Source organism: Camelina sativa, chromosome 1, assembly GCF_030686135.1.
Source record: "Camelina sativa cultivar CO46 ecotype springtype chromosome 1, ASM3068613v1".
In the NCBI taxonomy this organism is placed as follows: domain Eukaryota; kingdom Viridiplantae; phylum Streptophyta; class Magnoliopsida; order Brassicales; family Brassicaceae; genus Camelina; species Camelina sativa.
In genome coordinates, this window is record NC_141880.1 from 17,812,660 (window position 1) to 17,830,395 (window position 17,736).

At 37.1% G+C, this 17,736-nt stretch overlaps 2 protein-coding genes across 2 annotated transcripts; one reads left to right on the plus strand and one right to left on the minus strand.

The window, feature by feature from the left end:
* Positions 1-612: 612 nt before the first annotated feature.
* On the minus strand, positions 613-3,194 carry LOC147950062 (uncharacterized). Its single transcript, XM_087460453.1, has one exon. It carries the CDS (start codon positions 3,192-3,194, stop codon positions 2,139-2,141), a length of 1,056 nt encoding a protein of 351 aa, XP_087316579.1. The 3' UTR covers positions 613-2,138.
* An 11,947-nt stretch (positions 3,195-15,141) lies between these two features.
* Positions 15,142-17,681, plus strand: LOC104699113 (methylthioribose-1-phosphate isomerase). The gene is made up of 9 exons (XM_010414460.3): positions 15,142-15,445; positions 15,550-15,605; positions 15,689-15,847; positions 15,943-16,042; positions 16,139-16,281; positions 16,458-16,563; positions 16,828-16,966; positions 17,068-17,336; positions 17,440-17,681. Exons 1-9 carry the CDS (start codon positions 15,374-15,376, stop codon positions 17,503-17,505), a joined length of 1,110 nt encoding a protein of 369 aa, XP_010412762.1. The 5' UTR covers positions 15,142-15,373; the 3' UTR covers positions 17,506-17,681.
* The last annotated feature ends 55 nt before the right edge of the window (positions 17,682-17,736 follow it).

A 17,736-nucleotide genomic window follows, 5' to 3' on the forward strand; every position in this document is an offset into this window, starting at 1 on the left:
TGTATTCAGCGGAGATAGTCGGGTGTACGTTGAGACTGTGGACCATTTCGTGTGCTACCAGAATGTTGTCAGAAATAAGTCTTTCGGTAACAAAGGCTGTCTGGGCTTCAGATACTATCAGAGGGAGCAGGGGTTGTAGTCTCTTCACTAGGATCTTGGACACTATCTTGTATAACACTGAGCATAGACTGATTGGTCTGAGATTAGCCATTTCAGTTGGGTGAAGAGTTTTAGGAATCAGACACAAGTGAGTGTAGTTCCACTCTTTCGGAAAGGATCCTGTTTCGAAAAACTTTTTAACTTCTAAAGTTACTTGAGATCCGACCGTCTCCCAATAAGATTGAAAGAAGAACCCTGACATGCCATCGGCTCCAGGTGCACTAGACGGCTTAATGGCAAAGGTTGCACTTTTGATTTCTTCGTCTGTCACTGGTTCTAACAATGAGTTATTCATTCCTTCTGTAACCTTAGGCTGAAAGTCGTCAAACCAGGTCTCAAAGCTCGATGGATTAGACGACGTAAACAGATTTTGAAAATAAGCACATGCCACTTCCCCTTTGGCTGCCTCTGAAAATTGTTCATACCCATTGATGTCTTTCAGTTTTTCAATCCTTTTTTTTGATCTGTTACCCTTTACTGAGGCTTGGAAGAATTTCGTGTTCCTATCTCCGCAACGCATCCATTTCTCTTTGCTCCTTTGGCTCCAATAAGTTTCTTCATCCCTGTAGGCTCTTGAGAGCTCCCTTTTTAAGAATCCAACATGTTCTAAGTCGGGAAGACTGAGAGATTGTTCCTTCTCCAAGGCATTTTCCACTTGATGGATTTTGTCTTTCGCATTGGAATTATTTTCCTTTTTCCAAGTGCTCAGGGCTTTTCTACAGATTCTTATGCGATCAGACGTTGTCGTTCCAAGGCGTGAAGAAGAAGAATTCCAAGCTTTTATAACTTCAGCTTCTACTTCTGGCTTATGAAGAAATTTTTTATCAAAACGGAACTGACCTCTGTATGCCTCTTGTGAGGATAGTAACTTCATGAGAACTGGTCGATGATCCGATCCTCTGAACTCCAGGAAGGATTGGTTTGATGCTGGAAATTGAGAAAACCATTGTTTATTTCCAAAAACTCTATCCAGTTTGCTCTGGATCCAAAGATCATATCTCCTGCCTGCCCAAGTAAACCCGTTGCCTTTGCTAGAAAGTTCTTCCATCTGACAAGCTTGTAACATCTCTGAGAAAGGTTTAAAGCATGATTCACTTCTTCTCGGACCTCCCAGTTTTTCACCATTGTGAAGAATATCATTGAAGTCACCTACCATGCACCAACTCTCTTTTCTGTTTATACCAATCCTGGTAATCCTTTCCCAAACTACTTTCCTCTTCAGGAAATCCGGATCTCCATACACACAGGAGATGAAAAAGACCATTGTCCCAAACTGAACATGTAGATCCAAAAGGTTCTTATCAGCGAACTTTACTTCTATTTGTACACTATTCTTACTAAAAACAGCTAAACCACCACACTTGCCTACTGGATTCACTGTATACACCTTGTCATACCCCAACCATTCTTGTACATCTACTAAAGTGTTCCTATCATGCATAGTTTCCATTAAAAACAGAATCTCAGGAAAGAGTTTTTGACGCAATTCCCTGAGACGAGGAAGAGCCAAGTCTTGAGACCGTCCCAAGCCTTGGCAATTCCAGCTCAAAAGGCTCATTGGACATTAGGCAATCCCCCCATTGGGATCACCTCTCGAAGGATAAGCTTTTGAGCTTTAGCAGAGCTTGTTCCTTCATCTTCTGCTTTTCTTTTGTCATTTCTTCCCACCATGATGCCTGATTTTAGGGTTTGAACATCACTTTTATCCGATGTTTTGAATGGCTTTGGTTTCCTGTTGTTTTTGGGAGGTCTTCCCCATGCCTTGCCCTTTTTAGAGATAAACCCGGACGGACCAGCCTCAGAGAAACCAGTCCGGAAAACCGTTGATTTACTCTGAAAAGGTTGGGACAGACCGAGAGACATCTCTCCTCCAAACTCTGAGAATCCTCCATCCTCTATCGGGTAAGAATTGTCCAGAGGAGTGCGGTGAAAATAATGTTGCTGACTGGAAAGGCTTAATCCTATAGAGCGGTCCTCATCTAACAGTGACTGTTTAAGGACTGATCTTCATGGTAATTAAAAACCAACCCTTTTTCCTTGTTTAATTCTAAGTGGACCACTGGAGCAAGGTCCAATTGAAGGATTGATTTTTTTGCCAGAGGGTCCTTTTCGACTTCACCTACAGATTTTTTCACCCTCTCTTCCTTGGTTGATTTGGCTTCACCATTTGCAGCTAAGAGGTATTGGCGCATACCTTCTAATACTTCAGGGGCTATTCTAGGTCTTCCAGTGAGAGAGTCTACACCAACCTGTTCTTCTCTCAAAACACCAAATAAGGGATCAGATTCTTTCAGTACTGGATCCTTCTTTTGCCTATTTGATGTCTCTCCTGATCTTCTTACTAGTGTTTCCTCTTTGATTCTTTTGATGAAGATTGGACAGACTTCTTTATCATGGGTCAACCTTTGACACTCATAACATCTCTTCTGGATCCTCTCGTATTGAAACTTCACTGTAGTAGATCCACCTTTGATGTTTATAACCTTTGATCTTCGTAAAGGTCTTGACACGTCGAAGAAAACCTTTACTCTGACAAACCCTTGGAGTTGAGGTCTCTCTGGATCAAAGGCGACTTCAAGAACCTGGCCAATAAGTTCCCCAAGAGATGTAATGGCTGGTACCGTGAAGTAATTGATCGGTAGGTTCCAAATCTGAATCCATATAGGAATGCTCTGGAGATAGTTCGGAGGAGGGAACTCATACCATCGATCTACTGTTATAGACCATTCATTAAAGGTGTGGGTACCTTTGTCAAGAACATCTTGGAGGTCATGCTCAGAGTTGAAGATGAATTGGAATTTTTCCTTCGAGAGAGCAATTCCAGTGACTTTACCCACTTTCTGCCACTTCCTAAGCATATTGCGAATTAGGCTTTGCATATCCTGACAGTCTGGGTTGAGGAGGCGACCAACCAAGCTTATCTTGTTTCTTTGAACTGAAGAGAATTCTGGAAGGTCAGGCATATCAAATGGAACATCTTCTTCTTCTTCTTCTAAAGACATCGCCAATAGAGCCTTATCCATGGCAGCAGACATCGTGAGAACTGGAATTAGTTACGAAAAGAGCTTCTTGATAAACAGTGGTTTTTGATGAACTCGGTGAAAAACAGAGAAAAAACTTGAAGATTTGATCTGAAAATGGTTTACGGCAGCGCTAAACAAGGGTAAGATCGAGGAAAAAACACGTGTAAAATTCCAAATGCTCACAACTCTGACCTAATGAAAGACACTAGATGAGAAGGAGAGTCCTATGCCCAACAAGAGAAACTGAGTGGCCGTCTGCAATATTTTTGTCTAAGGCCACATATCCCACATATCCATGCTTCGGTTTATTTAATTCAATTTCTTTGGTCACTATTGTTTAAAAATATGCTGATCTGATTTTATTATAATATTTTTTAATTTTTCCTAAGTACATGAACGTGTATTTCATTACATAATGTTTGATTTCTGATCGAGACATGTTTATATACTGATTTATTAGTTTGTCGAAGTAAGACTCATGCTTATAGCTGGTCTAATATCTCGTTGGTTTACGTATGTATACAACTATATTATATATGAGTGTGAATTATAAGAATACATAAACGCTGATTCAGGTTGTCCCACTTATTGCTTATATATTTTATTATTGCTTTGTTATTTACCGAGATAACTTATACTCGTTTATTTGACTATTATTTGTATATATATATATATGCAGTTGAGGCTGGTTTTAGTCGGTGAAACTCTTTGAATGCCGTAGCCGACCTCTCAGTTGATGAGTCAAACTAAAGTTTTGCTGTTGCAACATGAGTAGGACAAAGCAATATTCATTGCCAATAATGTCTCCTGTCTCCGTCTTGGATTTCTAATAACGTTTCATGGAGATAAGTATTATTTTTTATATTTTATAGATTAGCATTTAAAGATCAGCTCTTCCTAATCTTTCGATCAATTTAAGAAGAAAAAGAAATATTAGTCACAAATATTTATGAAGAAATATTAGTCATAAAAAATATTTAATCTATTTGTAAATAGAAAGAAATTAAAGTTTTTAGAAAATTACTATAATTTTTTATGAATATAATTCATTATAATTTTATGCAACTATAATTATTACAAAAAATATTAGTAACAATATTATTTTAAAAAATTAAGGATTCGGTTAGCAAAAATTAATATCTAAATTTCTTTATATTCAATTTTGTAGATCAACAATTATGGTCAATGAACATCCATGAATTCAACTAAAACAAAAAAATTGTAATATATTACATATAATTAAAATTATAATTTAAATTTATTTGTAAACAAAAAGAAATTCAAGTTTTTAAAAAATTATCATAAATTTGTTATGAACAGAATCCACCATAATTTTTGTGCAACTATAAATTGTCATTGATCTCTCTTATCATGAGCTCATCATAATAACACCATTACATATATGTCACGTGTGTACGTATATACATATATATTTATATATTACACATGTCGACAAAAATATAATATGCATACACATTTTACACTATATATATATATATTTTTTTTAACACTATATTTACAGTGTTCTGACAATGTAAGACTGCATCAAATTCTCTGTATCAATATATTATTTTAATTAGCTACTGAGGGACGTAGGTATAAATTAATAGTCTATAGATTTGTGGGTTTTTTTTAAACGAATATGATGTCAAAAATAAACCCAAAAACGAATATACCAATATCTTTGAAAAAACAATATCTAACAATAAAACCAAAAATAAATAAAGAAAGAAAAAACCAAATACCTATTATTTTAAAAAAATTAAGGATTCAGATTAGCAAAAATTAATACTTAAATTTCATTATATTCAGTTTCGTAGATCTACAATTATGATCAATGATTATCCATGAATTCAACTGAAACAAAAAAAATATGTATTAGATTACATATAAAAGTTTATTTCAAAATACTAAACTATAAAATAAAATATAGAAAATAATACAAAATATATATTTTAAAAGATGGAGAAACAATAGACAAAGTCTATGATTGCTTGATCTTGCTTTCCAAACAACCACTACAAAAAAAAACCATAAAAATTAGATTCCGATGAATCATAGAAAATTGTCAAAAGTTGTAATTGCTCATTTGCTTGTAGAATAAAAAATTATCAAATAAAAATATGATCATGTTTAACCAAGAGAATAAATTTGAATAACAATCACCACTAAAAAAAAGAAATAAACACAATTATTAATAATACTTTACCAATTTGGTTTTTTTGCTTGCTTCATCAACTTGTTCGTCCAATCTTGTTTTGGATATACAAAAAAACATCCATGGTCCATGGCTCGTACACCTAAAACACAATCAAACAGTACAAAATGAGTAAAACTTTTGATTTGATTCAACAAAAAAAATTAAAATTTATGGCAGCATAAAAATTAATCATGCAAAGCACCAAAGCATATGGATAGTACATCAACATTAAAAAAAAATCAAAATCATACAATAGTAAAATTGATTCATTATAACCAAAATAATACAAAAGAAAAATTATACTCTCAAAACTATATGTTTAGCTTAGTGAATCCGACTTCTACTGTTTTGGCTGAGCCTCTATATATATAGCTTAGAAGGAAAATCGTCATAATTATCTTTACAATTTTACTATTTTTTAAAATAGAAATTTTCTTTAAACGAAATATTCATAATATATTCTAATACTTATCTTCCATTTTTTTAAAGAGAGATATTACATAAATATATTAGATTTCCGATTTTGTAAAACAAATTTCGTTTTTTTTTTAATTTTCGTTTTTAATTTTTTTTTTTAAAAAAATAAACTTAGAAAAGGGTAAAAAGGTCCAGATTGGAATCTCATTAATGGCAAATTAGTAATTTTAAGTCTGAGGATGAATGTGGTGCGTTTCAGCAACCTAAATAGGTGAAAAAAGCTTCTCCGAAAATTTTTAAAGGGCAATTTTCATTAAGGGCAAAAAGGTCAATTTTTGTGAGATTGGCTGTGAGCCCTTTCGATTATTTCTTTAATATATTAGATTTCAGAAAAAAATCCAATGGGTACCCATAATCTTATAGGGTAAACCCGAATAAAACCCTATCAATTCGGGTACCCGCCCAACTTAAACCCAATTTTTTTTTATAAAAAAAACAGGTCTGTGTTTCCGAGGCTCGTTTGTATAGAATAATGGTGACAGTTTAATGTTTGGTTGGCAAACGAGGTTGGATGGAGCTGCAGCTTTGTAGGAGTGTTCATGAATCTTGGGTCTGAGATTAGGAGGAAAAGGAGAATGACTTTCAGCATTTAAGCGGCAAAGGTGAGGGTGGTAATCGCCGAAACACAATTGTTACTTTCTAAGCATGTTCTTCATGAATTGTTTGTATAGGCTTGGAAACTATGTTTTGATTGGTTATGTCTATTTTTTGATATTGTGTGATGATGTGATAATTAGAGGTATGATAATAATGTATGATGACATGGTACAATATGATGCATAAAAGAATGATTAGGTGTTTAACTTTGATATGATCGTGGCCAGCAAGGAGACAGAAGCCGCAGAGAAACCGGAGATCCTGGGAAGGATCACTCATTCAAAAGCTAAGGAGATAGCCAAGGAAGCTCATGCACTCATAGCTGACGGGTCATTCAATCTACCGAGGATCCAAGTCTTCAACATATCCACCCTGAAGACTTCACCCGGTAATGATAACTAGATAACTTAGGTGTGAAGTTTATACTCTTTTTCCCATAGCTGAGTTTTGTCCCAATGGATTTTCTTGGTATAGTTTTTAATGAGGCAAATGGATCACTACGTCGAGTTATCTAGAAGTCATTACCAATAGGGGATAATGTACAAGTCACCATGACTTCTGTACTAATACAAGTGACTTCTGTACTACTACAGATCACCTAGACGCTTCGTTGTTTTCTTATTTCCTTTACACGCCTTGTTGTTTTATTTTGAACTTCCTGTTGTTTGGAGTGTCGAGCCTTAGGGTTAATTATAAAACCCAAAAGTGACGCCTCCTTGTTGGGTAGCGAAGAAGTTTTATGTAACAAGTATTGTTGAATCTTTCTTCTCTCAATCCGAACTCGTGAATGCGTTCATGATTCCGAGTTTCTAAACACTTTGTGATTAAGAAACTCTTCACTTTATTTTCGAATCCATATAACCATCTAACACTTCTCACCATCGAATCATTGCTTTTCTCTCTCGAACATCACCTGCTGTCACTCGCAATCCACTTGTGCATCATCACCATCAATTCACGTCGCCTCTTACCTGTCATCAGCCTCCATCAGAGTTTCATCCTAGGGAGTTCGTATTATGTGGTATCAGAGCCCACTCGGTGCCAAAGGCTGAGCGATTCTAAACCCTAATCTCGTTTTGTGTTGTTTTGATTTTGTTCATTTGTTTAATTCTTTGTTGTGTTAGTCTCTGCTGTTTTAGCTTTCGTTGTGAGTCTTGTTTAGTTTTAGGATTTGCTTTTTTTTTTTTGTTGTTCGTTTGTGTCTAGATTACGATTCTTAGAGTTTATTTTGTTCTTTCACTCAAGGAACGTTTTACTTCGAGTTTTCTTCTTTATTTTGCAGGTACAATGGAGCTTTCTCCAGAAGCTATGGAAGCTTTGAACCAAGCCATGGCTAAGCAAATAACAGAAGCAAACAAGACAATGTCTACTCAGTTCCAGCAACAGATGGAACAACTCAGTAATAAGTTTGAGAAGCAGATCAAAGATATAGCTCAAGCAACTAGCGCTTCAGATCAGAATTCTTCAGAACCGCCTAGTCCTAATGAGGCTCTCCGCTTAGCTAAAGGAAATGCACACATGGGAGCTTCTTCCAAACATACACGGATCAGAACAGCTAAGTCACCTACTGGGGGAAGAGAGACTTGTTTCAACCAGAGAAGAAACACTCAAAGCACATAAAGAGAGCATCGAAGAACTGGTAGAGATCCTACACGCCCACGACGAGCTGAACCAGTAGCTGGGCATCGAATATACTTTGATACAGATAGAGAGTATTCAGAAGAAGAGGAAGCCTCAGATCCTAGCCAAGAGACAATGAGGAGAAACAGAAACAGAGATCACGGCAGGGATTATGATCCTTTGAGGCAGCAGCTGAATCATCTCAAGATTCAGTATCCTTCGTTCCATGGTACCAATGATCCAGAGACTTATCTAGACTGGAAAAGGAAGATGGAGTCGAACTTTCAAGTTCAAGGTACCTATGAGTTGAACAAGGTGAAGATAGCCATATCTGAATTCAATGGCTATGCTTTGTTGTGGTGGGAGCAGTTGGGACTCATTAGACATCGACAGAGAGAGCCTGCTATCACTACATGGGAACAGTTAGTCACGCAGATGAGAAAGAAGTTTGTGCCTACACACTACCAGAGAGAGATTCTTAACAAGCTAAGGCGTCTCACTCAAGGCACTAAGTCTGTAAGAGACTACTATCAGGAGCTGGAAACGCTTATGATCAGGGCTGATCTGAGAGAAAGTGAAGACATGGTTATGTCTAGGTTTCTTGGAGGTTTGAACAGAGAGATTTAAGACAAGATAGAACTGCAGAACTATGAAGATGTGCAAGAAATGGTACATAAGGCAGAGCTAATTGAATCACAGATCAAGAGAAAGGGAGTGAGGTCAACGTTTACGCCTAACATTCCCAAGCCAAGAGAGTTCAGTAAACCCGCCTTCACCAAGGACAGCAAACCCGCGACAGCCACAGTCAAAGAGGAAGTTAAGATCGATTTCAAGCCCAAGAGTAGCACCTCTACAAGTCATATCAGGTGTTTCAAATGCCAAGGGATCTGGCATTATTCCAGAGACTGTCCTAACAAGAAGATGTTTCTTCTTCAAGAAGGAGTAGAGATGTGCTTGTAGACAGTTCAGAGAGTGAACCAGAGTCTGATTTAGGTGAAGAAGGTGAACCAGCAGTCATGGGAGAGATGTTAGTAGCACGCAGAGCTTTAAGTGTTCAGACTCATCTAGATGATCGAGGGCAGCGTGAGAATCTCTTCCACACCCGGTGTATGGTTCAAGACAAGGTCTGCATCTTGATCGTTGATGGTGGTAGTTGTACTAATGCTGCTAGTGAAGAGATGATACAGAAGCTTAATCTCAAGACCACTTCACATCTAAGACCTTATCAGCTACAATGGTTGAATAACAAAGGATCTTTAACAGTTTCGCAGCAAGCGGTAGTGAAACTCACAATTGGGAAGTATGAAGATGAGCTGCTTTGTGATGTTATTCCGATGAAGTCCAGTCATATTCTTTTGGGAAGACCATGGCAGTTTGACAGAAGAGTGTTTCATGATGGCTACACCAACAGGCAGTCATTTGAGTTCAAAGGACGCAGGGTCACTCTTCTACCACTTACACCCAACGAGATATACAAGGATCAGCTTCACATAAACCGCAAGGATACAGAGAAAGTGTCTCACAGCCTGTACATCAATCACAGCGAGTTCAATAAGCTATTTGACCCAGAGATGACCACATTCATGTTTGTCTACAAAGAGACACTCGCTAGTACCAAGCCAGCAGAAGAGCTTCCACGCGAGATGATAGAGATTATAGAGGAGTACAAGGATGTATTTCCAGAAGAGATGCCTCCAGGCTTGCCTCCAATACGTGGGATAGAGCATCAGATCGATTTGGTACCAGGTTCAGCTCTACCGAACATACCAGCTTACAGAACCAATCCTGTAGAGACTAAAGAGCTGCAGAAACAAGTAGAAGAGTTGATGAACAAGGGACACATCAGAGAGAGCCTCAGTCCATGCGCAGTAGCAGTCTTGCTCGTACCAAAGAAAGATGGTTCATGGAGGATGTGTGTTGACTGCAGAGCTATTAACAATATCACAGTGAAGTACAGACATCCGATCCCGAGATTAGATGACATGCTGGACGAGCTATGTGGGTCAACAGTCTTTTCAAAGATTGATTTGAAGAGTGGGTATCATCAGATCAGAATGAAGGAAGGAGATGAATGGAAAACAGCTTTCAAGACCAAGCAAGGGCTCTACGAATGGCTAGTCATGTCGTTTGGTCTCACCAATGCTCCTAGCACCTTCATGCGTTTAATGAATCATGCTCTCAGACCTTTCATTGGCGTCTTCGTGGTTGTGTACTTCGACGACATCCTCATCTACAACAAAGGCTTTGTTGTTAGTGCAGAAGGAGTTAGAGTGGACGATGAGAAGGTCAAGGCTATTAAGGAGTGGCCAAAACCCAAAAACGTGGCAGAAGTCAGGAGCTTTCATGGACTAGCAGGATTCTACAGGCGATTTGTCCAAGACTTCAGTACTATTGCAGCGCCACTTACAGAAGTTATCAAGAAGGATGTAGGATTCAGATGGGAGGAAGCACAAGAGAAGGCGTTTTCAACCTTAAAAGAGAAGCTTATCACTGCCCCTATTCTCTTACTTCCTGATTTTATGAAAACTTTTGAGATTGAATGTGATGTCTCCGGAGTGGGTATAGGTGCTGTTTTGATACAGGATAGGAAGCCAGTAGCTTACTTCAGTGAGAAGCTAGGAGGATCGATGCTAAACTATCCTACATATGACAAGGAGCTGTACGCCTTGGTTCGGGCTCTTCAAACGTGGCAGCATTACCTGTGGCCAAAGGAGTTCGTTATTCATACTGATCATGAGTCCTTGAAGAATCTCAAAGGACAACAGAAGCTCAACAAAAGACATGCCAGATGGATGGAGTTCATAGAGACTTTTCCCTACACGGTTAAATACAAGAAAGGTAAGGATAATGTAATCGCAGATGCATTATCCAGGAGGTACACTCTCGTTTCTACCTTGTCTTCTAAGCTTGAAGGTTTTGATAAAATAGTAGAACTTTATGAGACTGACATCGATTTTGCTGAGAGCTATAGCAAATGCCATAAGTTTGCTTTTGAAAACTACTATAGGCAGGATGGATATCTATTTTATAAGGATCGATTGTGCATACCAAGAGGATCCATAAGGGAACTGTTGATTAGAGAAGCTCACGGAGGTGGACAAGCTGGACATTTCGGAGTGTCAAAGACTCTAATTGGACTGCAAGAACACTTCTATTGGCCTCCAATGAAGAAAGACGTTGAGAAAGTCTGTTCTAGGTGCCATATCTGCAAAATGGCCAAGGGTAAAGTACAGCCCAACGGCTTGTACACTCCTCTCCCTATCCCTTCTCAACCTTGGACTCATATTTCTATGGATTTTGTTCTTGGCTTACCTCGAACCAGAAATGGTAGAGATTCGATTTTCGTTGTGGTTGACAGGTTTAGCAAAATGGCTCACTTCATTGCCAGTCACAAGACGGATGATGCTGTTATTGTAGCTAACTTGTTTTTCAGGGAAGTAGTACGTCTGCATGGAATACCTCAAGTAATCGTTTTAGACCGAGATACTAAGTTTCTAGGACACTTCTAGAGAATGCTATGGGCTAAACTCGGAACCAAGCTATCATTCTCAACCACATGTCATCCGCAAACAGATGGGCAAACCGAAGTGGTGAACATGACGCTATCTACACTCCTCAGGACCTTAGTGAAAAGCAATCTCAAGTCATGGGAAGAATGTTTACCACACGTAGAGTTCGCATATAATCACGCTAAGCATTCTGCTACTCTATTCTCTCCTTTTGAAATTGTTTATGGTTTTAATCCACAATTACCTCTAGACTTGATTCCTTTTCCTTTAAGTGTGAAGTGTAGCTTTGATGGCAAAGAAAAGGCTGAACAGGTCATGAGGATACATGCTAAAGCTAAGGAGAACATAGAGAAAAGAACCAAGCAGTACGAGAAACATGCGAACAAGGGCAGAAAGGAGATCGTTTTCGAAGAAGGAGACTTGGTGTGGATTCATCTACGCAAGGATAGGTTCCCAGAAGAGAGGAAAAGCAAGCTTCTACCACGAGCTGATGGTCCATTTGAAGTCATCAAGAAGATCAACGACAACGCCTACCAGATTGATCTTCAAGGTAAGTATAATATATCTTCAACATTCAATGTTTCTGACTTGCTTCCTTATTATGCAGATCCCGATTTGAGGACAAATCCTTTTGAAGAGGGGGAGGATGATATGATCGTGGCCAGCAAGGAGACAGAAGCCGCAGAGAAACCGGAGATCGTGGGAAGGATCACTCATTCAAGAGCTAAGGAGATGGCCAAGGAAGCTCATGCACTCATAGCTGACGGGTCATTCAATCTACCGAGGATCCAAGTCTTCAACATATCCACCCTGAAGACTTCACCCGGTAATGATAACTAGATAACTTAGGTGTGAAGTTTGTACTCTTTTTCACATAGCTGAGTTTTGTCCCAATGGGTTTTCTCGGTATGGTTTTTAATGAGGCAAATGGATCACTACGTCGAGTTATTTAGAAGTCATTACCAATAGGGGATAATGTACAAGTCACCATGACTTCTGTACTAATACAAGTGACTTCTGTACTACTACAGATCACCTAGACGCTTCGTTGTTTTCTTATTTCCTTTACACGCCTTGTTGTTTTATTTTGAACTTCCTGTTGTTTGGAGTGTCAAGCCTTAGGGTTAATTATAAAACCCAAAAGTGACGCCTCCTTGTTGGGTAGCGACGAAGTTTTATGTAATAAGTATTGTTGAATCTTTCTTCTCTCAATCCGAACTCGTGAATGCGTTCATTATTCCGAGTTTCTAAACACTTTCTGATTAAGAAACTCTTCACTTTATTTTCGAATCCATATAACCATCTAACACTTCTCACCATCGAATCATTGCTTTTCTCTCTCGAACATCACCTGCCGTCACTCGCAATCCACTTGTGCATCATCACCATCAATTCACGTCGCCTCTTACCTGTCATCAGCCTCCATCAGAGTTTCATCCTAGGGAGTTCGTATTAAACTTGATGATTGATGTGTAGTGATATGAAATGAGATTGTGTTTGGGGACACGAACATGGGATTTGTTTCGTGCCTCGTGATGGGCGGACCTGGGATTGGTTTGTACCTGGTAATTGGACGAACAGGATATTTGTTTCATACCTGGCGATTGGATGGGATTTGTTTCGTACCTCGCGATTGGATGGGATTTTTCTCCTGCCATGCTAAGCCGATGGGATTTTGGTAATGGGCTTAGTTTTGAAATTGTAATTAGGCTTGTTATTAGATCTTTCAGATTCATTTTTTGCCTATATTCTGTATATTTATTCTAATTCGGTTAAAATAAACCGAAATAGAAAAAAATCGGTTTAGTTCAGAAAACATTTTAGAGCAGATAACTAACCTGAATAAACCAATTATCGAATAACCCGAACCAAATTTTATTTCGGGTTAATTCGGCAAAATTTTGAAAACCGAAATTTTGAAAAACCGAATAACCCGATTAAACTAAACGCCCATGCCTAATAATAATTCTCAATAATATTTAGTAGGAAAAAAACAAAAAAAATGTTTCTAATGGCATTTTCATGTAATTTTCTACAAAATTAATGTCTATATTAACATTTTTACAGCAGTTTTATCAAAGTAGTCTTGAAGTTTGAAAGTATTTACAACCAATGCCATTATCATTAAAACATATTATTAAAAAATTAAAAGGTAAAATTGAAATATGCAAAAATAAGGTATGTGAATCGAGTATATCCTCCTATCCATCCAAAAATCTTGACTCATGTTCCTAAATTATCTCCACTTCCCAGCCTAATTTTCTGCAAAACTAAACAAATTTTTTGTCATTCCAATATTATAGGAAACTCTATATTTGCTCCAACCAATCCTATTTAATTATTTTAAAGTTTTAATTTTAAAATAAATTCCTCCAGATTTCCTGTCTTCAATATATAGAATTTTCTACATTATTAAAAATATAATATAGTTGTAGTTACATCATTATTCAATGACATCTAATTTGCACAAAGTTATTTAATTTCTATAACATTCTTCTTCAAGTTTAATTAGATTTAGAAAAACTAATCACTAATCGATTATGCTCGTGAATCTAATGGAAAGAAGCAAAGATTACATGCTCATGAATTTATATTCGTGGCCATGCCTTTTAGGTATGAAGTTAACTATCTTTTAATGTCTATATTTAAGATTTTTTTATATACAAATGGAATAGTAAATTATCGATTTAGTATGAAGTTAAGTCTTATGTTACCTATTTTACTCTGAATTTGTTATTTTCTATATAGTTAATAAAATTTTATAAAAGATTTAAAATATTATATTTAATAAACTTTAATAAATTTATTATGAGACAGGTCATGATCGATATTCTTATAAATTTAGAATATAATTACTCTATCACCACGACCTGCGCTGTATCGTTAAAAGAAGGTACTCATGGTTTTCATGGTTAAGTCTATGCAGATTAACAGTTGCAAAGTTTCCTTTGCAGTACAAATATGGTTCAGTCTATGCAGATTTATCAAATTTAAAATGGATTCGACCGCACTTTTTCAGTATAACTTTTTTTGGAATAAAAACTTGACCAAAGAAAAAGAATTAGGGGCTATAGGATTGGATCGGTGAAATTGGTCAGAAAACCAATGACATTTGATTGTAATTTTTTACAAAACTAATGTTAGTTTGATAACTGTGTTTACTATTAATAGGAGGGATAACATTAGTTATCAAAAAAAATAAAATACAAGTAAAACAAAATGATCTATTTGTTTGCCACGAGTGTAAATATTAAATACTACAAGTTCTAGGTGTGGATTGGGCTCTAGTTTTCTGTGTTTACTTTATTACTTTGTTTTTGCTGTCGTTAAATTAACATAACTTTATAATTGGTTAAGATAGAGTAACACAAAAAAAAATTGTTTCTTGTTAAATACTTAAATTAACAGATTTTAATAATTTTCACAAAAACATTTTTTTTTTTGATAAATTTTCCACAAAATAATATTCAGTTACTAAAATATTTAGAAAGTTATAAATAAGAATTTCAATTACGGGTTTGTTTCCTTTTAATTAATTTATTAAATAAATCAATTCGAGCCAAATTTTTAGAAATGGATTTGTTTAAACCGGTTCGTTTCACGCCCTAACTGACTAAAAAAATTATACAGTATTTCCTGAGAAACGACATCGATCAGTGTGTTTCACGCCGGCTTGGTACTGTAGGCATCTGATTCTCACTTACGCTCCTTTTTGTTCATCTTTCTCTAAACCAATCTGTGAACGAACTTGTTCGTCTCTGCAAGGAGGAGTCTCCACAGTTCCATCCATGTCTGGTGAAGGAGACACGACCCTCAAAGCTATCTGCTACAAGCCTGGCTCTCTCCAGTTGCTTGACCAGGTTCTCTAAACCCCTTTCACTTCTATAAAGTTTTCGAATTTTTTTACCTTTTCCCAATCTGTTTTGTTGAAAACGTATTTCAATTTGGTCTAAATTGATAACAGAGGAAGCTTCCTTTGGAGACAACTTACTTAGAGATCCGTGATGCTTCAGATGGATGGTTAAAGTCCTTACCTTTTTGATTTTTAGATTCTCTGAATTCTGCAGAAAAAAAGTTAGTAAATTTGATGTTTTTTTTAACAGGAGTGCTATACAGGAAATGGTTGTACGTGGTGCTCCTGCTATAGCCATTGCTGCAGCACTTGCTTTGGCTGTGGAAGTCTTCAACTTTAATGGTTTTGATGGATCATCTGCAGATGCTGTTGCGTTTCTTGAGAAGAAGTTGGATTATTTAGTTTCAAGGTACTGATTTGGAATGGATCATTTGATCAATTTTTAGTATCTTGGTGCTTGTTTCTTTGATTTCTAATTTCTTTGCTCTCTATATGCTTCTTTAGCCGGCCAACAGCAGTGAATCTTGCAGATGCTGCATTGAAACTTAAAAAAGTTATAGCAAATGCTTTGGCTATTTCGACTGAAACCAACTCTATTTTCAAGGTAACAGTCCGTAACACCAAGTTTTTATACACAAAGAGTGAGCCTTTTTTTTGCTTTTGTAAGTTTAGTTCATTCGATGTGCTTGTTGTTCTTCAGGCATATATTAAAGCTGCTGAGGATATGCTTGAGGATGATGTCGCTTCAAACAAAGCAATAGGAGCCTTTGGTTCTAGCTTGTTGAGGCAACAAGCCAAGAATCCTGACAAGCTTTCTATTCTGACCCATTGCAACACTGGCAGGTATGGATTTAGATAGATTCTGAATTGCATAGATACACAGACATGTATATCTATGTTCTGAAAAACTAACTCAAGTTGAGTAATAGCATGTTACTTACTACATATAAGCCTGCAGTTTCAACCAAATCGATTTGTGTCAGTCAGATAGTAACTAAGAATTCCTTTTTTCTATGTAGCCTTGCTACTGCTGGATATGGAACTGCGCTCGGGGTCATTCGCGCACTCCACACTCAAGGATTCTTAGAAAGGGCATACTGCACAGAAACTCGTCCATTCAATCAAGTAAAACGCATTAGTTGATGCTCTTTCTTTTTGAATATTAATAATCATCAAAAGAGCCTTTTAAGAATAAGAATCCGTAGAAATGTAGAATATTATAAGTTGTTTGGGAAGATAAGTACCTGTAGTTTGACATTTGTATCAAGTACTTTAATACCTTGATCTATAGTAGATACTCCCCTGGATCCATTGTTTTATATGGTTTTCATATCTCTGTTGAACTGTTGTTGGAAAGTCTTTTGAATTACTAAAAATGACAATTGACAGGGATCGAGGCTTACAGCGTTTGAGTTGGTGCATGAGAAAATCCCTGCAACTCTCATTGCAGACTCAGCTGCAGCTGCACTGATGAAAGATGGTCGTGTGGATGGTGTCATCGTTGGAGCAGATCGCGTGGCTTCAAATGGTACACTCGAACACCTTAGATAATCCATTTTACTCTACCGAGTCTGATTCCTTTTGTATGAATCACTTCACTTTTAAACCAATTAAATTCATATATTTCAGGTGATACTGCTAACAAGATTGGGACTTACAGTCTTGCCCTGTGCGCAAAACATCACGGGATCCCATTTTACGTCGCTGCACCTCTTACCTCAGTTGATCTCTCACTTTCGTCTGGAAAAGAAATCGTGATAGAAGAAAGATCTCCGAAGGAGTTGCTGCACACACATGGAGGACTTGGTGAACGCATTGCAGCACCAGGGATCTCGGTTTGGAACCCAGCTTTTGATGCGACTCCAGCAGAGCTGATTGCGGGAATCATAACTGAGAAGGTTCGTTTTCCAAAAGCTTACTTGTTCTAAGTTTATTCTGAGGTTTGAACAAAACCGGAAGATTTTTATAATCATCTCAATCCTCAACGTGTCTTGTCTGCAGGGGGTCATAACTAAGAATAGCAATGATGCATTTGACATAAGCAGCTTTGCGCAGAAGATGACATGAAACTCATCTGGTTGAAGTAAAGAGTCGGCATTGCGATTTGCGGATGTTCCCCTTTCTGTATACTTGCATTAAAGCAAATTACTTTGTAATGTTTGAAGTTTGAACTACTAAAGTACACTGGTAAAAATTGTCTGAAAATAAGAAATAATCAACAAGGAAAACGTCATCTGCAGTCACTTTCTTCTGTATTTTAAATTTAGTAGTTCTTATAAACAAAAAGAAATAAATTTA